This window comes from Tachypleus tridentatus, chromosome 8 (assembly GCF_004210375.1).
Source record: "Tachypleus tridentatus isolate NWPU-2018 chromosome 8, ASM421037v1, whole genome shotgun sequence".
Lineage (NCBI taxonomy): Eukaryota > Metazoa > Arthropoda > Merostomata > Xiphosura > Limulidae > Tachypleus > Tachypleus tridentatus.
The window spans coordinates 73,684,600-73,711,499 of NC_134832.1; the positions used below are offsets into that span (position 1 = coordinate 73,684,600).

At 29.9% G+C, this 26,900-nt stretch overlaps 1 protein-coding gene across 2 annotated transcripts in view; it reads right to left on the minus strand.

The window, feature by feature from the left end:
* Positions 1–26,900, minus strand: part of sdk (sidekick cell adhesion molecule) — a 116,462-nt gene that overhangs the window by 46,268 nt on the left and 43,294 nt on the right. Inside the window, exons 3-15 of one of the 2 annotated variants that reach the window (XM_076449497.1) lie at positions 24,346–24,630; positions 22,869–22,977; positions 22,038–22,243; positions 21,476–21,757; positions 18,705–18,746; positions 13,865–13,984; positions 11,076–11,231; positions 8,767–9,048; positions 8,087–8,230; positions 7,328–7,513; positions 5,090–5,160; positions 4,130–4,364; positions 2,666–2,781 (exon numbers count right to left, since the gene is read on the minus strand). In XM_076449497.1, coding sequence (XP_076305612.1) covers positions 2,666–2,781; positions 4,130–4,364; positions 5,090–5,160; positions 7,328–7,513; positions 8,087–8,230; positions 8,767–9,048; positions 11,076–11,231; positions 13,865–13,984; positions 18,705–18,746; positions 21,476–21,757; positions 22,038–22,243; positions 22,869–22,977; positions 24,346–24,630 — 2,234 coding nt within the window. The remainder of the gene's footprint in view (positions 1–2,665; positions 2,782–4,129; positions 4,365–5,089; positions 5,161–7,327; positions 7,514–8,086; positions 8,231–8,766; positions 9,049–11,075; positions 11,232–13,864; positions 13,985–18,704; positions 18,747–21,475; positions 21,758–22,037; positions 22,244–22,868; positions 22,978–24,345; positions 24,631–26,900) is intronic. The other variant, XM_076449498.1, reaches the window with a different exon arrangement.

Genomic DNA, 26,900 nt, shown 5'->3' on the forward strand with positions numbered 1-26,900 from the left:
AGATTAGCATGTGTTTCACTTATTTTGTTTTATTTGATATTTAACTTCAACTTAGACAATATTTTTATTCCTCACAAAGTTTAATTTACTTTTGTTAAATGGGTTATTAACAAAGAGAGAGGAAAACATTGGAAAAAGTCCACTTTAACAGTTACTAAATAGTTTGGTTATCAATACATGTACAAAAAAGCATAAAGATTATCTATGCTATCCATCTCTAATTTTAAACTGATAAACTAGAGGAAAGACTGTTAGTTAAGCCTATTGCCATGGGATCAGTTAAACTGACCCACTTCAGAACCATTTTGTACCTGTTAACATCACCACATTATAACATTTAATAGAGTAGGGGTATCTTTATAAAATTTGGCAGACTTTCAATATACATTACAAGTCTTTTGTATACAAAAAGTCAAATTTTTTTAATGAAGTATTTTTGCTAAGTGTTTGTTCATGAATATATTAAGTCTTTTGTTTTGACTAATTTCAGTGTAAAGCAGCTTTTATGTGAAATTTGAAAATACTTTGCCTCATTTCAAAAACCTCAAATTTCATTTGCATAATATCTAACTCTTCCTAAACAATTTCAAACATGTTTTTCAGTAAAACTTTGTATTTTATCTGATATTTTCTCTACCCTAACTCTATACAAGGTTGGTAAATTTCACTGACTTTGTAACTACCAAAAAAATCATCAAGTTAAATCTAATTTATCTCATTTTCTTTATAGAATTACTTTTGATTTTAATATGAAACTACATTTTATCCTAAATAGCTTTAAACTCACAACATTACACATTGATTTATACTAAATTTTATTGTTTTTATTACTCTTTACACCACATCTATATTTGCACTACATAAGCTGCAAACCATTAGGTCACGTCATTCTGTTTAACTCACATTTAAAATTTTATTCATCTACAATTTTATGAATTTATGTGATTAAATTTAGTAACAAACTCTAGATTATAACTCAAATTTTCATATTATACATTATTTAATTTCTTAATTTAAAGTAAATATTTGAAAAAATACACCTAAATTGTTGAATGTAGCACTGGTTCAAATTAGATGTTTGCAATGTCAAAATACAAAGTGTGTAGTTTTGTACAAATCAGGAACTCAAATTACTGATATTTAAAGGATAGAATATAAAATAAAAACCTCCTATCTTTTCTATATGAAGAGAGATCACTAATGTTCTAACACAATGGTCCCCCAATCGCCTCCTTTGAGTTTTGGAAATAGTCCCTCATATACATTTTATTCTATATATGACATGTGAATAACCAATCAAAAGCTCAAAACATCTCCGCAAGTTGTTTTCCCTGCCATTTTCAAGTATAACAGCATTGTTTCTTTCTTTCGAGACAAATCTTCATGCTGGTATGTTGAGTCTTTAAAGTATGTTTGAAATTTCATTTTTTTTACCTACATACAGCTCCATTACTTGATAAATTATGATGGATTTCTATACTATCGATATAATAATTTATTATTTTTTTGGTTATTCAAATGTATATATGTAAAACTTAAGAAAATTATTTTGTTTCAAACACCTCATGTGCAAAATTTATTAAGGCTTAGCAACCTATGACAAAAAGCAACCAAGTACAAAGGTCATACCTAGGAAAGATAATTGCTAGCTTTACCTCTTTATTTACTGTTCTGTGTTTTAAGAAAAATAAGTTTAAAAATCTTATTTGTAAATAAATAATAATGTATATACATAAATAATGCATTATAACTGAAATGCATTTGTATTTTACAAAATACTGATGTACTAAAACACAACCAAGACAGGTTGCTTTGTAAAGACTAAAGGTAGATTTTATATTCTTAGACACTGTAACATGAGTGAACATTAGCTACATCACTGTAACTTCTTTCTTAACCAGAATTGGCTGAAAGATCAATGTAATATATATATAAATGTTTAATCTTATAACATTTAAGCTACTTAGATTAAACACTTATGTCCAAGTTATAATTTGTAGTCATTCTAGAAAGAAACCAGCAAAATTTAATTTACTTCCTAATGTTTATAGTGGTTATGAGATTGGTCAAACATATTGAACACATACAGAGATTTCAATTTGATATATTTTTATAATAGAGATGTTTTGCATTATTAGCTCAATATATTTATTTAGAAGAAATCTAAATCTGGCTGAACTTCAAGAGATATAATTAGGATTATGACAAATATTATTATTAACTGTGAGCAAAACCACATGATGAAACAATGCATTCTCATTGTTGCAAGTAGGAGCAAAGAAAGGTTATTTAATTAGTTAGTGATTCTCAAGTTAATTTTTAGTTTGCTTTAAGTGTATTGCTTGCTCTGAATGAAAGTGAATATTAATTAAGATGAATTACTTTAAATTGAAACTAAATAAAAACATTAATCTAACATTCAAGTTTACATTTTCATTAAAGCAGACACTTTCCTCTTAAAATTATAAATCTTCCATTTCCAAATATGAATTATGACATTTTATATATGGTTCAGTAAAATAAACAAGAAACACCAAAATTAGTGACCAACAGTTGTTGAAACAGGGTATAAATTTTAAGTGTGAAATACCCAAAATTAAAATAAAGATACAACAAAACTAAGTATAAATAATATCTATTCACAAATGTTTAACAAACAATTGACCTTGTAACCTTGGTTGATTCCATTGATTAGCTGTGGATCTGGGGGTAGCCATTGGATGTGTACAGCAGTTGAGTTCACAGCTTCTACTTCCAAATTAGTTGGAGAAGACTGAGGAACTATGAATAAAATACTGCTTTGTTTTATAATATATAACAACATTCTTCCTGAACAAATAGAACAAAACCACTGTTCCTCAAAACCTTTCATTCCCCTAGCAAATGTGAAGTTTCTCTTAAATACAATGTATCAGTTGAAATCTGTACTTGCATTATTCAACCTTTTCCATTGTTTCCCTCTTTGTTTAGAATATTTGCATGTAGCTACAACTAAAGCTATCTGTACAAAGCTATTCCTAATATTAAACTGACAGATTACTAAAGAGAAAGCAACTAGTCTACAGCAGAGGTACCAATTTTCTGACCAATTTAATAGTTGGACTTGATTGACACTCTCGTAGCACAACCATAGCTGCAGTTTTTTTTTAGCAATGTTATTGAGGTAAGAATACAAACTATGAACTTTCTAATTCACTGTTTGGGCACTAATAATTAGGTCATAACTGGCACATTTTCCTTTGAATTACTTTTCTTTCCAGTATCATTCTGAATTATCAAAAAAGTATATAATATTTAATCCATGATGACAAGAAAACTCTGTTGTAGAGAAAAATACACATGTAAAAACAGCTGGTATGGATAGAGAAAGCTCTATGTAGAGAAGCAAACAACGTTTCGATGCCACACTAGCCGTTTTTACGTACATATATAATATTTAATGCTCTGAAGCTAAAAAATATGACAATAAATAATTAACATCATCATTAATATATGTAATGGTGTTCTGTAGAAGCTGGTATGGGTATTAACACTTTTACTGATAAGCAGAAAACAACATTTAGACCTTTCTAGGTTGAAACATTGTTCTCTGCTTATTAATAAAAGTGTTAATACCCATACTAGCAGTTCTGAGATACATTTTTATTTCAAGTGGGTTTCTCGTCATCGAGAGAGTTCTGTAGAAGCATATTTGCTCAAACTGACAGAGGAAAAACAACAATTTTATAAAACTATTATATTTTAACATAAGAAAGAAGAAAACATGAATCATAAGCAATTTCTGAGTTATACTATAAAAAATCTGAAAGGTCACTTACCTCACTTTTCATTAAGAATAAAGTGCCTAAAAATCCAACCAATTTAAAAAAAATGAATTTTATACCCTTATTATTCTTAAGTTTTATTTTCTCTGAGACCTAACACTCCTACGAAAAGTGGCCTAATAGGCCCCAGAGCAACTTGAAAGGTTATTAATATTAGATACAAAATTATTAGCCTAATATAAATAACCTTTCAAGTTGCTCTGGGGCCTATTAAGCCCCACTTTTCGTAGGAGTGTTAAACACTATAGAGTATTGGCTGTAATAAAAGATGCTGATTTTGAAAAGTGAAAAACATGTTCACTCACCTCCTTCATGAGTCCTGATATAAATACTGTCACTGTAAACACCAACACCCATGTTGTTGTAGGAAGCCACTTGAATCTCATACCTCTGCCACACAATTAGATCTTCAAGAAGAAAGGTAGTTTGGGCAACATTGGAAATATTATGGTATTCCCATGAAGTTGCTAAATAACCTGCCAGCTTGTATCTAATTATATAGCCTAAAAGTTTCCCATTTCGATCTTCTTCTGGTGGAGGCTGGCAAGGAGATATCCAGCAAAGAAACACATTCATTTTACAAAATATAACCTAATAGTTTTTTTTCTAAAAAAAAAAATGTTTTAAAAAGTTTATTTGCTTCTTTAAAAAATATCAATTAAAACTTCAAGACAATATATATTTTTAATTCATGTAAAACTATTATGAAAGATACTGTACTTTATAAGTATAATTTATATTAAATTAAATTCTGACACATAGTATGTGATGCATATAAAAAATATGTATTCACCTCTTCCATTTGTTTGTGATTTTTGTTACATAAAATTCTTAGTATATAATAAACCACTATTACGTAGCTCATTTTCAAACATTTCCATATACTATATCAAAGTTTTCAAAAACCTTTATAAAAGAGATTTAACTTCAGTGGTTATAATAAGACTCAAGGATTCCAATACAATTTTGCAAACATACAAAAGTTAACTATTTCTAGTTGTTAAAAGTTATGAAATAAAATATGATTTTTTTGGCATTTTAAATATTAATATTTGGAACACAAAATACTGAAAACTGTTATTTTGTGATACTGAAATTAGTTTTAAGCCAAATGTAAAGGATGTTCAAAGAATCTATTAAAAGACGTCAACAGTATAATAAAATTTGATAAAAGCCAGTAATTTATGTGTGGAGGATGTTTTATCACTGTATAGTCTTTTCAGCTGACTTCTTAAAAGCTGGAAAGCTTTCAACACACAACTCACCTGCCACTGCAACATGATAGAGTTAGCAGATCTAGCTCCACCAAGAACACTAACAGGAGGACTACTAGGAGCTGTTGAAGTAGATGGAGTCTTATCAGTAACTCATATGACTTTAACAGTATGAAATCAGACAATATTATAACAAAAACACACCAATCCTACAATCAAAATGGTACTATTAAAGAATGAATGATGATCATTTTTTCATCTTCTTAATCATACTTTTTGTCAATTCAGAAACATAATTACTTCAAAAACTGAGGGGAAATTAACATATGTATTATTTGGCAGATTGATCACATATATCTTGTGAAATCATCAAGGAAGTAAATACCCAAGAAAAGTAAAGTGAGGAAAAATATTTTAGAAAGGCCTTCTGATTTACAAAAGTACTTGTATTGAATAAAATGTAGTCAGTCAGCCACAATTCATACACAAACATGCATACCATTTTTAATTCTAGTCCAAGACAAGCAGATGAATAGTGCAAAACTTGTGCTACTAAATTTTATTTCGTTATTAAGACCACTTAATACAAATCTCAATTTTAGCAGAAACACATTCTCAAAAATAACAAAAATGAGTGCATTTGCTACCTACAATTTAAATCACAGAAATAAAGCCACATACCCAAGTTTTACTAGCTATTATATACACGTTAACTTACTTACACTTGAAAGTTATGTTCCCAAAAAGTTTTTTGTTGTGAGAAGATTACAAAAAAGAACAAGCTTTTTGGAAACAATGTGAGAGTTGAATGATGTACCACTTTGACCAAGACAATTAATTAAAGTAAACAACTTAAACAGACTGACCTCATAAATCTTTTGATGAGGTCAATTATAAAAAATTAAAGAATGCACTGTGATAGAAATTTTAAAGAATGCTTGAATTTAACCCTTTCATGATGAGCTTGGTATAATATGCACAAGTTAAGTATTTAAACCATAACTTTCGATGAAGTATATGTTCCTTCACAAAATTTGATACACTTTTAATAAAGATTGCTAGTCTTTTTTGTAGACAAAATATTAGATATTTTAAGAAAGTATCTTTACTAAAGATTTGTCTGTTTCTTTGCTAGTCTGAGTGTGAAGTGATTTTCATGTTATGACTAAAGACCTACTCTTCATCCAAAAAATTTCGAATATTTGTTTGTGTAATCTCTAAAAATTCCTAAATACATTTTAGATATTTGTTTTCAATAAAACGTTTTATTTTGTTTATTATTTCTTCTACTCTAACTATGTGGGGTCTGTAAATTTGACTGACCTTATAACTACCATAAAAAATTAGGAAGTAAATATAATTATACTTTTTCATTTTAGAATGACTACATATTATAACACAAAAACACAAATGTTTAATATATATAGCTTACATTTCATAACATTATATATTTATGTGTGTCTATTACTTTTATTGTATTGACCTTCAATTCATGCCTGGAGAACATTACAAAAGTTGTACTGAAACAGCACATGTGCACTCATGTTACTGTATCCAAGAATATAAAAATGACCTTTAGTCTTTACAGAGTGATCTGTTTACACTGTGCTTTAGTGAACTAGTATTTGGTAAAATACAGTCACATTTCAATTATTATGTAGTATATATGTATATTATTATTATTATTATTTACAAATAAGTTTAGATTTTTGTTTGCATAACACAGAACAGTAAATAAAAAATTATATTTTCTAGTTACAACAACCTTTGTACTAATTTAATTTGTTACCAATATCAGTAATTAAACACGTTACTTAATGGAATTAAGACTAACCTTTCATAAAAGGAAGTTAGTTGCTCAGATCTGTGTTTGTGTATAATTTAGCTTTCATCATAAGAAAAAAAAAAGAGTAATGTCACATTTTCACAGAAAGTTAATTTTACAGTTTTAATCAAAATAAGTAAAATTAAAGTAATACATTTGATATATATAGTACATAAAAATAAGGTTTGATATACATTAAAACACTGTATTCAAAATTTAAAAATAAATAGTATTAATTATGCAAGAAACAACTTGGAGTATGCTACAAATCACAATTAGAGAAATTCTATACCCTGGGCACTTTGATATTTGTTACCTTAAAATACTGTTGTATATCCACACTCCAAGGTAAAGTAAGACAATGCTAAAAGCACAAGCTTTTCTTGTCAAGTTAGAGATAAAAATCAACTGTACAACTGACAAGATCACAGATACAGCCAAACTGATACACGTAGAGTACTTACGTTCTGGAGGAAGATCAACAGGACTGGTGGCTGGGCTAGGGCTACCCTCTCCTACACCATTAACTGCACTGACTCGAAACTGATATCTTGATGCTGGTTTCAGATTGGTTAGAGTGACATATCGTTTCTCACCAGTGATATTCACCTTGGCAGTTACCCATGGAACTAAAAGATCCAGTTCTGCTACTGTACACAAGTAAAATAAATTAAAGTTATTGATGTTTAAAGAATCAGGTAAAAAATGTGTACTTTCTCCTATGATAATGCTTTGTCATTTCCGTGTACTAATATTTATTTATTAACATTATATTGAGATAGCAAATACACATTACACTGAAAACAGAATAACTTCTATAACTGACATACATTATAGGTTTTTCAGTGGGTAGGTGAACATAACTGACACTTGATACTTGTAACCTACATATTAAGGGTAGCCATTGAATGCATTCTCATCAACTAAACTGAAAGCAAGTTAAATGCACTAGGAAGCTAATTAACAATTTAAAAAATTCCATGAAAATGAACTGTTTTTAACTATAACAATTTTTTCAGAAAGACAAATATATGTTATTAATATTAATTATGGTGCAGTAATATGGAACTGGAACCAATGTCATTTTAATGATTTATGAAATAATTGATATTAGTGTTCACACACTTCTTACAGTACCAGAGTAACTTCTGACCTATTATATTTTGAGTTTTATACACATGATACCTTAGTACTGATTTTTCAATCTACACAGAGTGACTTACCTTCTTCAGGAACAATTCTCATCTGTACAAGGTATTTGGTTATAGGGCTATTGCCATCAAAAGATTTAGTCCAAGTAACATTCACACTTTTTGGAACTGTGTTCAACAATTCTGCCTTGACATTATTTGGTGGATATGGAAGTTCTACAAAACAATAAATAACATCATTAAAATAAGAAACTAATGAAAAAATAACTTAAAATATTCTACATTTCTAGCTTTGGCAAATACAAAAAATAATCTTGTTTTTAAAAAAAATTCACAGAACAAAGTTTACAGCAAGAAAATCAGAAACTATAAACACCAATTTTACTTTTTCAATATTATGAGTATCGGCTCAAGAAGCCAACACTGAAAAGTGAATGTTAAGCTTTGCCTGTGTGCCCGGCTTTTCAAGCACAGCACGGAAAGTGCACATAATAAATGGGACATAGACGTTGCAGTTTGCAATACATATAAAATAAAATATTTGACAATCCATTGGCTTAATAAGCACAAATAACTTGTTTAACTAATTTACACAAACCAATGACTGTTTACAAAGTAATATTTAATAATTCATTGATTAATGAAATTAAAGAACCAGCAATGTGTAAATTTAGATATAAATATTAATGGGTATGTTTTCAAGCCAACAAAATATGCTGCTCTTAACCTATTTAAATACAAAAAGCATTTACCAATAACATCCAGCTGAGCACTTCTTGACTCATTACCACCACTGGACATCACAGAACAAGTGTATGTTCCCACATCAGTGTTGCGAGCTTGTCTTATTTGTAAGGTTCCATCTTCCAGGACTTGAACTCTCCCATCAGGATGTGATTTTAGAGGGGTGTTTCCAAAATACCACGTAATGATATATGGAACAATGGGGTCATGTGACACTTTACACTGGAGCTCAGCAGTTGAACTAAGAATAACCTTGGTGTCAACAGGTGGTTGAGTGATCTGAGTTCGCACTAAAAAAGCAAATGTAATATCAAAAGACCTTTACAACTGCTTACACACCTCATTCAAAGAACGTAAAATAAAATTAAAATTGTCATTTCATGTAAAAATGTGTAGACTGCTTTTTTGGTTTGTTTGTTATCAAAAGTTTTTTATCTATCCAAACATTACTAACATTTTCTAAGCTTTCAATGTTTTGGTGAGTAAAGACTGGTAAAACAGCAAATGATTAGTAAATTCCTTTCAAAATTACCAAAATATGGAAAAATCTATATGTACTCAATTTACACTAAACTTACTTTTAGAACAAGAGCTCTTTATTACATTCTTACATATCATTCTCTCTCAACCTTAAGGTTATGATTATTAGTCCTAAATTTGTTTAAATGCGATTTTTAAGTCTGTTTATAAAGGTGGGGTCAAAGTGCATGCCATTTTCTTTTACAATAACATTCAAAATTTATTCAAAATACTTTAACACCAAGCATAGTTTATGGTTCACAATTTTTTATTATCTTAACTTTGATTTCTTAATTTCAAAAAAGAAAGATTTAAATAAATTCTCTATCTTCATTTCTCTGTATCATATCACATCTCCTTGTTATGAATTGCCAATTTTAGACAATTTTATCATCCCTACAAAATATGCACTTATATTATAAATATTGTTAAGGTACAAGTAAATTTATAACCTCCAGTCTTCTTGCTAAATCTAAAAGTCAAACACACATGCCATGTCCTCCTATCACATCCCATTTTTCAAAAGATATCAATAATTCTTATAAGCAATAGAAAGAGAAGATTTTAATTTACTGAATTCCTTGTAGGGCTAGCTGGTTCTGACAATAGGTTTTAAATTATTCACCCCATGGTTTCATTCTTTACTATTGCTGAATCACCTTGATTAGGTAAAAGAATTATTTAAAGTTACCCACACTCTAATTAAAACCCTGTTAAATTATAATAGTTAGAGGACATTGTATATATTTTTTTGCAGTCTAAGCTTCTATTCTAAATTGTATGTTTAAGATAAATAAAAATTAAATAAACTACTAAGAACAACCATAGCAGAAAGCAGTTAACTTTTATCAAGACTTTAAGAGTAAAAAAGTACAAGACCCATATGTAAATACTGAATTCCTTGTTTATTATATTTATTAATTTATTATTTATTCACAGAGACTTTTTGTGCCACTAAGTACGTACAGTCTAAAGTATGATTATGGTGACATTTCTCATACTTACAATTTTATCTCTTAAAATTTGTTTCAACATATTTAAATTAAGCTACATAAATGGCTATATATATATGTTTTACCAGATCTTACAAACTATAGGGAAAGAATTTAGATAAAAGGACACACTTCCATCACTTGTAATAGTTATTTAACTGAATAATGAGATACAAACATCACTTTTATAGTGTAAGCACAGTCCCAAGTGCATATTGGTTTTCTTTGGTGATGGAGTATGAACCATGAACTCAGTAACTGTCATGGTATGCAAACACTAGGCTGCACACAAACCCCTTTATTTTAACAATGAACGTTAATTTTTGTAGTAATAATAATATAATATCAAGTTTTTGTTAGTTGAACGTTTCCTAATTGATAGTTTAGAAATTTTAACTTCAACCCTTAGTTCACCAAGTGACTTAATTGTCTTTCTCACTGTAACAACAGTCTTACTTCATATTTTTGAAAGAGAATTTTTGAGAAGTAACCAGATTACTATTCATATCATGCAAACATCACTATACAAAACATAGAAAAGTGATATATACTATCCGTTTTCTTTATTGTAATCTTAAAATCAATACTTACAAAATTATGTTTTACACCACAAATTCACAATTTATCAACAGGAAGAAATGTTATGATGTTGAAGTCTAGACATACATAACAAAAATATTATGGTTTAAACTTCTGTGTGTATCAACCAAACTAGATTTATTACATATCAAATAAGTTTGTAAATACCAAACATACACTCATATTTAAGAAAAAATTAAAAAATAAACACTAGATAACAAACTTACCCAAAACAAATAGATATGCAGAAGCAGATATTTCGCCTCTCCTGTTTGCTCGAGTACAGGTGTACTTGCCAAAGTCTTCAGGCTCCACTGATGCTATTAACAAGCTCCCAGTCTCAAGAATTTGAACACGATCTACACTGTGAACAGTATCCGTGTCTAGAAAATTAACAAAAGAGGATAAGGATCACATTCACTTGTAATCCACATAAAACATCTGCAGAATTGTTGTACATGCTTACTTTTTTTGCAGCAGGAATCCATAAGTTGATCATAAATAGAATTACATCTAGAAAGTATTATCACACTACATTTTAATGTTTCAAGAAAAAATAAAAGGCTTCCAGTGAAATAGTACAAATTATGTTATTTTGCCTGCAGTATAATGAGAAAAACTACGAAAAATGCATTTTATGTTGAATTTTTAAATTATTACATATAGTAATACAGTATAATTTATTCAGTTTTCCTGTTTAACATTTGTCAATTTATTAGTTGGTTAAACAGTAATATGCAATGCAATTCAAAAGATTTAAAAAAAAAAAATGCATATTACTTGTGCATTTCAATGATAATGTCCATTCAACACACTCTGTTAATTAGAATATTTAAAAACCTGCTGTTGTCTGATCCAGTTTTACAATTTGTACCATCTAACCTAATCTAATGCGTCTTGGCCACACTCTATCAGTTATAGTCCCACTAATTATATTTTTCCAACTATAATTCCTGAAGTACTCTAGTGTTTCCTAGAACACTTTAATATATAACATAGCAAAATCTTGTCATATTTTAAAAGATCCATAAATAATGTAATTAGAGTCACCCCCAGTCATATTTAACCATCTGTATCACACAGTATAATCTTCTAATCATGTTTAACTAGTTGTAATACCTTGTCTAGTATTCCTGGTTATTTTTAAGTTTTATATTCCAACTAGTATCCTCTGATTATTCTATTCTTATTTATGATATATTTCATTACGTTTCAATAGATACAATGTCCCACCTTTCCTACTTTACTTTGATCATATTCCATACGTATGTAGAATAAAAATCATGACTGTTTTGGATTATGAATTTAAGTTCATAAAGACACCACAAACCCAGACATAAATAATATATGAGTAAGTATACTAGACTTCAAATTTTTGTAATTCTAAAGTTGCAATGATAGTTTTAAAGTAAAAGAGTTAAGCTTTATTTTCACAATCTGTAGAAAGACAAGTAATGCTCTTCAATTCAAAAGTACCACGTCTGAGAGGTATAGGGTGGTTCAAATGTATGTATATAGTTGATAATGTATTTAAAGTAATTAACTTAATACTAAAGTAAAGAGTTGATAACTAATAAGTTCATTTAACAGCATTTTACACGTGACATAGGTTTATGGAAAAGTTAATCCCGCAGGTATTCAAATTGAAACTACTGCTATTCTCACAACCTTTAAGTATGCCTGCCACACTTATGCAAACTCTCTGACACAAGTCCGTCTGTCCATCAAATTTTGTAAATGCATCTGTGATGTACCCTTTTATTTTTGTCAACGTTCTGCAATTTCATATCATACACAATTCAATAGATTCAACATGTGCAACTGTATACCTACTTTTGGATCACTCTGTACATTCTGTGCTTGTACCAACACAACTATGTATATTCTCATGCTGTAAAATAAACTATGATGCTGATTACAAAATAATGCCATTATCAGCTTACATACATTATGAAATATAAAAAATATGTTTTTAAAGTTATCTAATGAGGATTTACAAATTTTCACATTCATTCCACACAAAAATTCACACATATTATCTGTCTAAAAAGTTTTCGATCAACCTGGATCACTAAAGTAATAATATCAAGGGAATTCAGCAATTTGTATTTTGTCATTTGATGCTAACACCCATGCCTGCAATTTAAATGTTTACATGTACAGCCCTATCTAATCGACACCATTTATGAGCAGTTTACAGAATCTACTTATCAATGAACAACTTGCTTACAAATAAACTATACACAATTTGCTAAATGAGAATGTCAAAAAGATGACTGATAAAAAGTGCATCACACACTCTTAGTTAACAGACCCTTTGTTTAGTTTAGCACATGCTTTGACATGTTCAAGTAAAACATTCTTATAAGTGTTACCAGCCAGGTATTAAATTTAACCTGAAGTGATATGAACATTAATAAAAGAAATTCAAAATTGCTGCTTATTAAGTAGTTCATTTCAGTAATTCAAATGTCAGATGCATAATTATCCAAAGAAATTATTTTCTTATGCACTACTGTGTTTCTTTTATATTTTGGGAAAGGGGAGATTATCTGTGAAGAAAGTAAAAGTTTAAACTATTAACATGTCCTCATGGTAGATATACACATAAGTAAATTAATTATTTAGAATTGCTACAATAATAAAAAAAGCTTATGTTATCATATTTTAAAATTTGGTGACAAAGCATACTGCAAGCAAAAAAATCTTAAACCTTATTAAAATATGTGCTGCTGGCTCAATTTTTAGTTGTTCTTAATTTTAGTTTATTTTTAAATCAAAAACTATTGAGTTTTAACTTTGAAATTAATTAAGCCTGGTATAGGTTAATAAAATCAATCAAACTATTTTTAAATACATTAGTTAAATAGGTGTGTCTGATGTCTGTACTTTTTACATATTTCACATAAAATAGTGTTCAAAGTAAATAAATTCTAAATATTATTCAGTATAATCTTACTATCGTTTACAGTGAATAAAACTAAACTATACTAATTCTTTAAAAGAATAAATTTACCATTGAAAATCCAAGTAGTGTTAGGAGCTGGAGCACCATCTGCAGTACATGAAATCTGAGCATCCATTCCATCAAGTACAGTTGTATTATCTGGTGACTTTATAAACACTGGTGGAGAAGCTGAGATGAAGAAATAAAAAAACTTAATTATATACTGGTTGCTCCAGAACTTATTTCTAGTTTTAACTGATAATTCTAAGTACATATGAATGGCAGTAAAAAAAATGTCAACTAAATTATATTTGCTATATTCAGTGTTGATGAGGCATTTCACCCAGTACCAGGACTCAGACGAGTAGGGATACAACACACACACAACAGTGACTGACACACTATTTAGGAAGTGTTCATGCATAAAGTAACATTCTAATAAGATATTTTGAATATAATATGTTCAAAATTGTTATATTTTACAATAAAATATTATTGAATATTGTAAATGGAAACAGAGAAGTCTGTTAAATAAAAAGCCTTAAACGGGTTGCAAAGAGGAGAAAAAAAAAGTTATTTTTGCTCAAAACTGTGAATAAAAAGTATATATATAATAAGTTAGATCTATATCCTAGTGCATCAGAAATCCTGTACTCTTTGTTAAAAATATCACTTCATAAGTACATAAAACTGCAAAACATAAGTGCACAAATGATGTAGAATTCTCAGAATTTAATACCATGTGCAACAAAACTGAGAATTTGTGTTCAGATCACTGGTAAACCTAAAGAAATTTTTTAGTCTCAAAAGCCTGACTGTTCAAAACATTCATGTATAAAAACCACTACAGAGTATTGACTTACAACTGTAGTACAGTGTATAAAAGTATAATTCTTTTTGTTCAAAAGATCAATACATATAAAGACAGTTATCTACTGATTTAGTATTTCATTATAATACATTAAACTTAGTACTTTTGTTGAGAATTTTAGTGCACAAAAATGACTAAAACCTACCAAGAAAATACCTTTTGTAGTGCATCAAATTATTAGTGTAGTATGTGTGTACCAAAACATCAGCACGTGAAATCCTTTAAAACCTATAATATTATAGACCCTTAGTATCTTACACACAAAATATTAGTGTGGTATATATCATAACACATTTTTTGTTTAAAAAATTACATTTGGAATTCTTGTACAACCCACTAAATGACAAAATTCTAGTTTAGTGCATATAAAATAGTTTTCAAAGTTAAAAACTTAATATTGTATGAATTGGTTTATTCAAAACATTTAAGTATCATAAGCACTAGACTCATGATAAAATAATTAGTACATGACAAATAAAAGTCTACAGAGTTAAAGTATTTAAAAGTAAATGATAATTCTTACATTCTACTAAATGAAAGTAAAATATCAGCCTAGATTAAGAACAACACAACTTTAATGAGTTAAGACAATCAGTAAAAGAAAATCTTTATATTCTACAGAGTAACAGTATCAAGATAAGAGAATGAACAACAAAATGCCAATGAGTCAAGACTCTTATTGAATGGAAATCCTTGTTATAATAAGTGGAAATCTAAGCCTAGAGAATAGAAACACTATGATATAACTAGTGTTAGTTGATAAAAATCATTAATCCAATAAATTAAAACCTTATTATGTTGAGTCGAGTTTCAATGTGTGAAAAATAACTTTTCTAATGCATAAATCAAATCATCAGTTTGTATGAAATAGTTATGTTTTCATCTATGTAACTTTATTATGCCAGGTAAATAATGAAATAAGGAGTCTGTGTAATAAATAGCTCAATTTAAAGCTGAAAAGAGTTGCATCTACCAAACAAACAAGACTTTAGATGAGACTTCTGCATAATGCTTCTGTTTCTTAGTTCATAGAAACTATCCTTAGGATTATTATTTTTTTTTATTATTTACCTGCATTTTACTACAAATTCCCACATTAGGAATATAAGTGATATACTTACTATAAGGTTTCTTTCAGGTACTTCTATTTATAGAAATTTGGGGATTAAAGAGACTAACATATTATCAAATTTAAGTATCACACTCTGTTAAGTACAATATTTGAAGTCAGTGTCATACTCTGATACGTACTCTATTAGAAGCCTCAACAAAAATGAAGTTTTACTGTCTTCATATATTATTTATACATCATAATTCAACCCTTCATAAAATATTCCTTGTTAACATGTGATTATCAATTCATGCTTAGTAAATTTTAACAGATATGCAAACAATAGAAATGACAAATCTAATTTTAAGCTGAATACATCTTTATTGCTGTTAATTAACAGACTCATACACCTTATTAAAGGTTATAAATACAGACTAGTTTTGGTCTTGCACACCTAATAAAGATACCTTGCAAGTAATTACTGAAACTTAAGAGAACATAAATAACTAACATTTATCCAAACAATAAATTCAGTATATCAAAAAAACAAAACAAAAAACTTTTAGCACTTTGACTACCATTACAAATTGATTTCAAAATAATTAAATTTTTTTTCCTGTTGTAATTATTAGTATGAAGAACATTTGTACTGTTATTCTAAGGGGTATTTTAACACAGTAACATACTTCAATTTGTTTTGCATATTTGGACAAAGATTAACAAGGGCTACATATGCTAACTATTCCTAATTTTGAGCTGATAGATTATATTTTATTGAATTTTCCTTATTCTATCATTTTTAGGAATGACATTAAAGCTATACTTTCTTGTAAGCATTAAAAGTTAGATCAGTAAATCCTGGCTTATTTTTTTAAAATTTCATGCATTCAAACAAATTCACATAGACTTAACAGGCTTAGCTGTCTGTAAAATGAGAAGAAGCTAAATTATTGTAAAATAAAATAAAAGTTGCAATGAAAGAAAATTTAGCTGATATGTAGAAGCATGCGACTCTTTGTTCACAAAGTGATAAAAATAATATACTCTTCAAAACAAGAAACGCAAAAGGGATATTTTTTGTATTTTAAAGAGAAATATATGTAATAACATTACAAGCTCAGAGTATGTGATGTTACACATGTTAAGGCACTGATTGTCAGACCAAAATGACAATAAAAGTTGTGCACTTTGAAAACGGAGGAAAACATCGGAGTTTTCGCCAAAACGCATGCTTGTCCAATAAATTTGTTTGAGAGATCTGCATGTTCTACAAGTGCAACATGTGCAAAATCCCTATAAAAGTGACGGGTTCTCGGTTTCCATAGCTCAGTGTTAAGCCACCGACATGCAATACAGTTACGCCAAGACTGACTAAAGCACAACGCAACAACGCCATTGGTCGATTGGAAGCAGGCGAATCTCGATCAGATGTTGCCAGAGCTGTGAATGTCCACCCAAGCACCATCACAAAGCTATGGAATCGTCACCAGCAACATGGTTCAACTCATGACCCTCCACGATCTGGTAGACCTCGTGTGATCACGCCCGCACAAGATCGCTACATCCCGTTACGTCTACTGCCTCAACCATACCAGGGCTGCGTAGGATGTCCGATCAGACCATACGCAACCACCTACGAGAAGCAGGAATCCGACTTCAACGACCAGTCAGAGGCGTCATCCTCACCCAGCAACATCGTCTAGCACGGCTGCAGTGGACTCAGGCACATCGGGTATGGCCTCATCGACGATGGAGGCATGTTTGGTTCAGCAATGAATCACGTTTTATACTTCGTAGGCAGGATGGAAGGACCCGTGTTGACCGTCGCGAGGTGACTGTTTTGCAACAAACTGTGTGCAGGATGTTGACAGATATGGTGATGGCAGCGTCATGATGTGGGCTGCCATCGCCTACAATGCCAGAACAGACCTTTTGCACATTCGAGGGAATCTTACGGCTCAACGATATGTCGACGAGATTCTTAGGCCCCATGTGCAATCCATCATGGTGAACGTCAATGTTTTTCAACATGACAACACCCGTCCTCACAGAGCCCGACTCACCACTGTCTTCTTGAGACACCACAACATCAACGTTCTTCCCTGGCCCTCCAGATCACCAGATTTAAACCTCATCAAACATCTTTGGGACGAGTTGGACCGACGTCTGCGACAGCAACAACCTCAACAGCAGACTCTACCTCAGCTTGCAGCAGCTTTGTAAGATAAGTGGACAGCCATTCCACAGGATGTGATTCGTCATCTCATCACTTCCATGGGCAGGAGATGCCAAGCAGTTATTGATGCTCACGGGGGGCATACTCATTATTGATGTTGAGTGACGTTAAACTTCACCTAGTGAGCGTGGACTTCGCCTTTGCAGACTTTGGATGTTCAGCAGTGAATGTGCAAAGATTCACACATGTCATACAGAACTACCCGGAATAAACTTGTTAACAATTTGACTCATATTTTGCCTTTTGCGTTTCTTTTTTTGAAGAGTATATTTTGAGCAAAAGTAGCACATGCATATTTTCGACCTAAATAAGCTTAAAAAGCCCAGAGAAAATGTATTTATGGTAATGTTCTTTTTCTATAGAAAATTATATACATGTTAAGAGTTGTGTGAAATACTTTGCAAATAAAAAAATAAAAAGTTAAAATCAAAGTCAGTTGTTATGTGAGACAACAACATCATGCTATCATGCACTATACTCATTACATCGATAAGTTTAACTAAAAAAAAAATTTTTTTAATTGGAAAGCCAATAGGCAATATGGACTCCTCAGACAAGACCTTTCTAACAAGATGACAATTGTAGCATTTCACTGAGAAACGTGTAAGAACAATTCCAAACAGACAAGTGTATTATTTATACATCAATAGATGAATGATTTTTCCCATCACAAATGGCAAAGAATTAATAGTTAAATGAAAGAAAAGATTAAACTGTATGAGCTTCATAAGGTACTTAGTAAAAAGCTTACGTATTAGAACTGGATAGCGTGGAGAAGGCTTTGATGAAAAAGCTTTAGAGGCAGAAATAAAAGAAATATATAATTAGAAAAATATATATTAACAGTACAAAAAGAATACAGCAAAATGGATTTTAAAGCTCTTAAGGTTTCATTTAGTATTTGAGGCATTTGGATAAGGATGATCATTACAAGTTTTCTCAGTAGTAAAGATTCAATACTATTCACTTTCTACTGTGTTAACTATGTAATCTAATCATTCATTATAAAACACTGTAACCACTATTTGTAGTTCTGAGGGATTAATGAGTCATTTGTTAACAGGATTTAAAACTTAGTCATACACACTAGTAGGGTTATGGCTGATGGTAGACTTTTGAGACTTCATCCATCAATCAATTTTTCACAGTAATTATTTCATTGTATGTGCAGAGATTTCTTATAATGCATCAAGCAAAAAAGTATATACTGCAGTTATATCTGGCAAAAATTTGTGTATAAATTTTAGTATTATCTAACTGTTAAGGAAAATTATGCCTAAAACCTGTACAGTTGAGGACTTACACTTTTAGTGTAAGTGGAACAATGAAAATACATTTTTTTGTGTATTCCCCATCATTAATAAGTAGATTTCTTCAGAAATAGTTGTTTAGTTATAACAGTTTTGACAAAAAAAGGTTTCTAGCCTTTAAATATGCTTCTAAATACATCAAATACACACAGTATCAGCATTTTGTCACCCTTTACCAATATACATTGAAATGTTTCATCACAATGGAAATTTATAAATTCTGAAATTTGCTAACACAACACTGTTTCACATGAAGACAATGTTTTTCTAAAAGGCAAACAACTAATATCAATTTTATAAATTTCTCTTTTATTTGAACTAGGTAAAAATTTAATACACATGTTAAAAACAAGAAATGTATCTAGCCATGTTGCATTTAAATTTTGTTCTACATTAGAAAAGCTTTAAAATAAAAATAAATTGAAACGTGAAAGTATTTTAGTGATTGAATAGATGCAAATACTTTGAAACTAAAAAAATGTTCAAAAACTTTTGACCTTAGAACATTGATAAACATGTGATATTATTAACTACAATAAATTGAACAATAAGCTGTTTAGTTCATCAGTACCATAAATATCAAATGATTTTAGGATATTTCAAATACTAAAGTTTACTCTATTACTTTACCATATTTTAGTGTTTGTGCTTATAGAATAAGCAAACTCAACACTTATTTTAAATATAATAAATATTCAAAGAAATTATTTAATAAATGAAATACAACTTTTATAACAGTTGTTTCATAGTATAAAATGCAAACAGTGCTTTGTTCATAACTCTGTTTTAATTAAAAAAAAAAGTCTTAGAACTGGATTTATTTTCTTGTATAAGAAATCAATCTGAATTATGAAAGCTATTCTTAACTTTGTATATAAGTTACAAGTTTATATAAAATGTTTTCTGATACCCACAGTATGTTCTTTACCTCAACTCGAAGAATGAGATATCAGTGGAAAATGAACTATGCATCTTTATATCCTATCTATAAGAAATATGACTGTATAGTCTATTTTTCTGTTTATAATTTGCTAATTTCTTACACTAAAACCAACTATGATAAAGTTTTGAAACTGCATGTTTCAAAATTTTTTTTGACCTACACAGATTTTGACATTTTTCTTCAGCATATCTTACTTCAATGTTTAGCAAGTAATTTTTTTTAATTAAATATGTAAATTTTAATAAAAGAGGAATAAATATAATTTACGTATAACAGTAATATGATGGAATATTAGACTATTTTAAATGTGAAACAAATTATGAAGCCATTGGAGAAAACTAAAGAAATTAAAAGAATAATTAAAGTGTTTCATTTTTAAAATTATATAAGATTTAGCAGTTTTTATTTTTTATATTTGTAAGCAGAGAAGAGTACAATACTCTCATTATCAGTGAAAATACATATAATTTCAACTGTTTACCTTTATTTTGATGTAGCTGACATTACATGAAAAATTAAAATTTTAGGAATATTTATAAAAAAACAGATGTTTCACACAACACAATTCACTAACATTCAAATATACACATTTTAAACATTTCCTTGAAAATTACTGACTATAAAAATTACCTAAAAAAAATTTTAGATTGTTGTTATGCACAAAGCTATACAATAGGCTATCTGTGCTGTACCCACCGTGGGTACTAAAACCCAGTTTTTAAAGTTATTAGCTTTCAGACTTACTACTGAACCATAGAGGTGTAATTATTTTAGTAATCTACATATTTTTATACACTTGCATTCCAGGTTTCATACATATAGATGTAACAGTTTTAGTCATACATTACTGCAGTGGAAAGTTGGCTTTTATTTCTTTGGCTCATTCTATACGAGTAAAGCCTCTGATCTCTAGACTTATATATTTTAAGTAAAGGTTGTTAAACATGTATATACTATTAAAAGAAATCATTAAATCACACTGCTAACAAAAAATAGTAGTGTATAAATATAAGTTAATTTTATGAACTACTTAGCAGAGATGTGGAGTATACTATTATTTTGAATGAAACAAAGTTGAATATTTAATATATATTGTGATACATAAAATCAAATGAATAGAAACAAAACTACAACACCCATTTCTCTGATTATAAAAACAAAGTCATACAAGAATTACATGAAATAACAAATTCAGAAATTTAAATTATTAAAAATAACCTACTTCTATGCATTTATAATCTAAAGTTACTCTAAATTAAAATATCTTACTTTTAACATGAAGCCAAGTACTTGCTGATACTTGGTTAATATTGTTCTCAACCACACATTGAAAGATCCCTGAATCAGAAGTCATCAGGTTAGAGATTTTCAAGGATCCGCTGGCTTGAAGTTCATATCTGTTGTTTGTATGATCATTACTTAGTTTTTTAGAATCCCTGAACCAGGTAATATTTGGTTGTGGATTACCTGTTGCACCACAGGACAATATGACATCATGCCCAATCTCTGAAACAGTTTCTGAGCTAGGTGGATCAGTAATGGTTGGACCAACTGAAAACATACATAAAAATTCTTTATAGTAATTGTTTAAAGCTATCACATCAAATATTTTGATAAACACATTTTTATGAAACTAGCTAACACAAAGAAATAAAGCAAGCTTTGAATATTATATATATATATATACACAAACACACACACACGCAATATATAAAAACTAAGAAATATTATTTTTAAATATTTTGTGTCTTTAATTTCTGCATGTCAGCTTAGACCTAAGGACAAAACACAGATCCTAATCTTGTAGAAAATAAATAATTATAAAGATTACCATATACAATGACTGTTGCTTTGGCAGTCACTGGAGGGTTGTTTCTATTTTTCAGTTGTGCCACACACTCATATACACCTTCATGCATTGGCCCCACATTAAGCAAATTGACTGACATATTCCAAGGAGATGACAAATATGAAATCTGTGCCTGGGGCAATTCCACATCATCTTTCATCCAAATAATTTCCAAATCTTCAACAGGTCTATTAATTAAGATAAGAATTCTGTTAAATAGTTAATATTTGCACCTACTACAGTAAATATTGTTGGTCAATTTTAAAATAAATTTCTGCATTAAAAACTACATTTCTGTGAAAAAAAAATTATATTAAAAATGATATTATTTAATAACTATAAACATTTTATAAATATCTTATCTTACATTTATTTACATAACCTATATAAGTACTAAAAACAAGTTTTACAAATTTCATTATTTCATTTTCTTACAAAGAGCAACTAAAAAAATTATGTTTAATGGTTTTATTCATTACAAACATAGTTATGAATATTGTGGAAGAGACACACTAAATAACATTCTTTCACATATGATACAAAGAGCTTCAGTCAAGCACAACCCACAGTGAGTTTTTGTTTTATAACCAAATGACCAACAGTACATTAAAGGGTATAAAAAGTAAGATTCAATATTGATGCACAAAACCAAGAAACTGAGACAAAACTATCTCATTTAAAAACAAATTACAGGTTTTTTCACTCTAATTGTATGCATGGTTGCTTCAGTGTATTGGATACGGTCAGCAACATTACACTGCAAAAACAAGTCAAGCTTTCAACCAGAAGTTTAGTCAAAAATGAAATTATTACCTTGCATTTACAACACATTCAAGGACAGCAGGATATACTCCTTGCTCAAAGACTGAATCTTTAGGTGGTATTACAATTTCTGGTGATATCTCTTCAAATCTATTATTATCTATAAAGAAAACAAATACATATTTAACTGATAAAAAAAATTTATGTTAAAATACTGCAGAGTAAAAATGCATAAAAACAACTGTTAAATAAAATACATCACAGCTTCAATATCAATTAATTATAAAAAAAACTGAATTCTATTTCACTAATAAGAATTTTACCTAAGACAGTTTATTTGCAAAGAAACAAAATACAAAATAATACAACTAATATTTAAGGTAAGCATAACTCAGAATGAGGTAAAGTCAGATAAATGAACTTAAAATGCAAACAATAAGTCAGAAAAACTAACAGCATGAAAACAAATAATTGTGAAATATTAAAACCAAAAATTATGGTTTAAATGGTGAAATCTGACTAAGCATTAGAAACCAATAAGTTTAACATTACTAACATAAATCACGTAAACTGTGGGGGCCTGGCATGGCCAGGTGGGTTAAGGCGTTCGACTTGTAATCCAAGGGTCACACCATCACACCAAACATGTTCGCCTTTTCAGCTGTGGGGGCATTATAATGTGATGGTCAATCCTACTATTTGTTGGAAAAAGAGTAGCCCAAGGGATGGTGGTGGGTGGTGATGACTAGCTGCCTTCCCTTTAGTCTTACACTGCTAAATTAGCCCTCATGTAGCTTTGCGCGAAATTCAAAAACAAACAAACTGTGGGTTTTTCCCACATTCCTCTCAGTTTTCTCTTTCAGATTATAAATCAGAGGTTGATAAAAATAACATTTAAGGTATATATTTTATCACTCATATCTTTTATTCAATAGCAGAATTTATTAGGATGATAAGAAAGGGATTTCTATGAAACACCATTCAGGTATGCAATACAATAATTTGAAAATTACAGTTTTCAGTACTGAAAGTTTGCAATGCATTAGAAACAAATAAGCCTAAAATGTTTAATAAAAATAAAACGTACATTTTTTTTTCTAAAATTTCTCATAATTTATAGATTCTGGATATCCAAATGCACTTTTTGCAACTTTTATCAGAAATGCTAGGCACATGAATAGAAAAAAAGTTTGCAAAGCAACAAATAATTTCTTATTCTAGCATTATACAATGCAAGTTTTTGTCACTTATGAATTTGGATTATTAAATAAGAAAATGTGCATGTTTCCAGTTATTACCACTTATTGTTCTACTTTACGAGAGGTACTAAAAGTCTTGGGAAAATCGAAATAATAAATACACCCATTTAATACAGATCAAATTCAGCATTTACAAATTTTGCTACAGGTTTTCTTAACTATCCTCTCTCTGTGTATATTACTTCTACATAAATTCTACTACTTTAAACCAAACAATACAAAAATATGTATAACTAAACCTGAAAAACAAACATTTAAAAAGAACAAACCATTGACAACAACATGGAGAAATCCACCAGTAACTTCCACTCCTACTTGAGTGTTGGTCAATGTAGCCTGGTAGTGTCCACTGTCTGTGACCTTACTAGATAGAATGACTAGAGAGTTATTAGAGGTAGTGAAATACCTCTTCCCTTGGAGTCGACCCTGGCCAACTCTCTGCCATGTGACAGTTGGTGGAGGTACACTGTTCACTTCAGGAGGAGATAACACTACTGACTGACCTTTTTCCACTGTGACAGTTAAGTTTTCCTTCAGTATATCTGACATCATGTCTGCAGATGAAATAATACACTTTGTTAAAGTTTTATCTTATAAACTGGGTGTAAAATAGAATTGTATGGCATTGTGGAATACAAACTGTCTATAAATGACTATTTTTCTACTAGCTTAAGAAACAATGTATCTGAAATATCATGATCATTGTAAACTTTCTGTATATCTTGACTTGAATAATAGTTATACAGTCAGTATTCAATATAATGTGTTTTTAATACTGTAGATGTTTAGTTTATAATAGTACATGTCTAAAATATGTGCATGCTCAGCTTTAAAATAAATTCATAGATAATTTTTTTTGTAGGTGTTCAACTTATGATGAAACATATCTGGAATACCACATGGATAGTCAACTTATGATGAAATATATCTGTACTATTAAGTGGGTATTCAATTCACAGTGAAACATATCTGTAATACCACGTGGGTATTAAAATTCTAGTAAAACACATCTTTAATACCACAGGAGTATTTAACTTATTATGAAACATGTTTGTAATAACCACATGATGTTTAACTTTTTTTTAAAAGTACTTAGCTTGCAGCACAACCTATCTGTAATAACATATTAATGTTCAGTTCTAACAACACCTATACATAACACAAGATGTCTCAAATATCATGCAAGTATTTGGTAACAATAAACAGTTTGCTAAATTTCAGTTTATATCTAAGGCAAATTCTGGTTACATTAAAATGCACACAAAAGTACACCAGCTGATTTCCATGAGCTTTAGCTGCATCATGACTTTCAAAAGTGCCCTATGGAGTAGCCATTAGGACATGTTACTGGTGGTAGCTATGTAAAATGTAAAAATCTGTGTAAATGCAAAGAATTTCTTAACTTGCCTAGTAACAGAAAAAGGTTCTCCATGATGGTTGGTTGATTTGGTGTTTTATGGCATGAAGCAGCTAGGCTATCTGTGCCACACATTCAGTAAGAACTTAAAATTAAAGTAAATTTAGTAAAATTCATAAAAGGAAATTAAGGTAAAACAAAACAAAGTTTAAAAAAACATATATACCATAAAACCAGTGTTTACATCTAGTCTGCAGTGTTAAGAGAAAAAGTACAGTGATATAAGTGGTAGAGGACTTTCTGTAGCATAATTGTAATTATCATAACTCGCCAGGAAGACTAACAGGTAAGTACAAAAACCACCGTCAGTCACCTGAAGTTGGCCTTTCTGGTTCTGCTTCCGAGTTATTTGATGTTATGTCCATTTTCAAAGAGTAAAGTAATAAAAGTTTTAAAAGACTTGTAGCAATATTTTAATAATAACTTGTCAGGATGACTAACAGGTAGTTCAAACAGCAGCGTTAGTTACCTGAAGTTGGCCTTTCAAGTCCTGATTTCGAGTTATTTGACTTTATGGACATTTTCTAATTTCAAATCGAACTAGATGAAATGTGATTCTTAAAAGGGAATCACAATAAAAAAAGTCTAATGTATAAATTAAAAAACTTAAATGACATTAAAAAGATCGATGGCCTTTAAAAAACTAAGAACATTTCCAAGGTAGATAGTTTCACCATCACCAATAACACTGTAACGTTATGGACAAACCTTGGGACAGAACACGTTTAAAATGCCATCATTGAGAGTCATAATGATGGCAAGAAAGTAAAATGCGACTTATTGCGAGATGAGTGTTACACAGACAACACACTGGTGGATCAGTCCCAGATAAAAGGAAACGGTGAGTTAAAAAACTATGACCAATGCATAGTCTAGTTAAAACAACTTCCTCTTTTCGATCCTTACGGAAGCAAGACAGCCAAAGTCCAATAGAGGGTTTTATTTGTAAAAGCTTGTTTTCATGTTGTTCACTCCAATTCAATTGCCAGCTGACACGGAGCCAAGCCTTGAATACAGGACTATAATCCATGTATGGAATAGGCACAGCAGTGATAGTGCCAGCACAGATGGATTTAGCTAAGGTGTCTGCAAGCTTGTTCCCACGAATACCAATACCAACGTAGCCCAGTATCCGGAGAAACTGGATAGAAGTAGATGTTAAAGAATAATAGGCCAGTTGATTTTGAATATTGGCAAGAACAGAATGTGAACTAATGTGAAGCAATTCCAGGGCCAGTAAAGAACTAAGTGAGTCAGTAGAAATAGAGCAATTTGAGTACTGCTTAGCTTCTATGTGATCCAGGGCAAGAGAAATAGCATACAATTCAGTAGTGAACACAGAAGCTGTAGAGGATTTTTTTACACACAACTGCCAAACCACAACAAACTATGGCAGAGCCCACACAG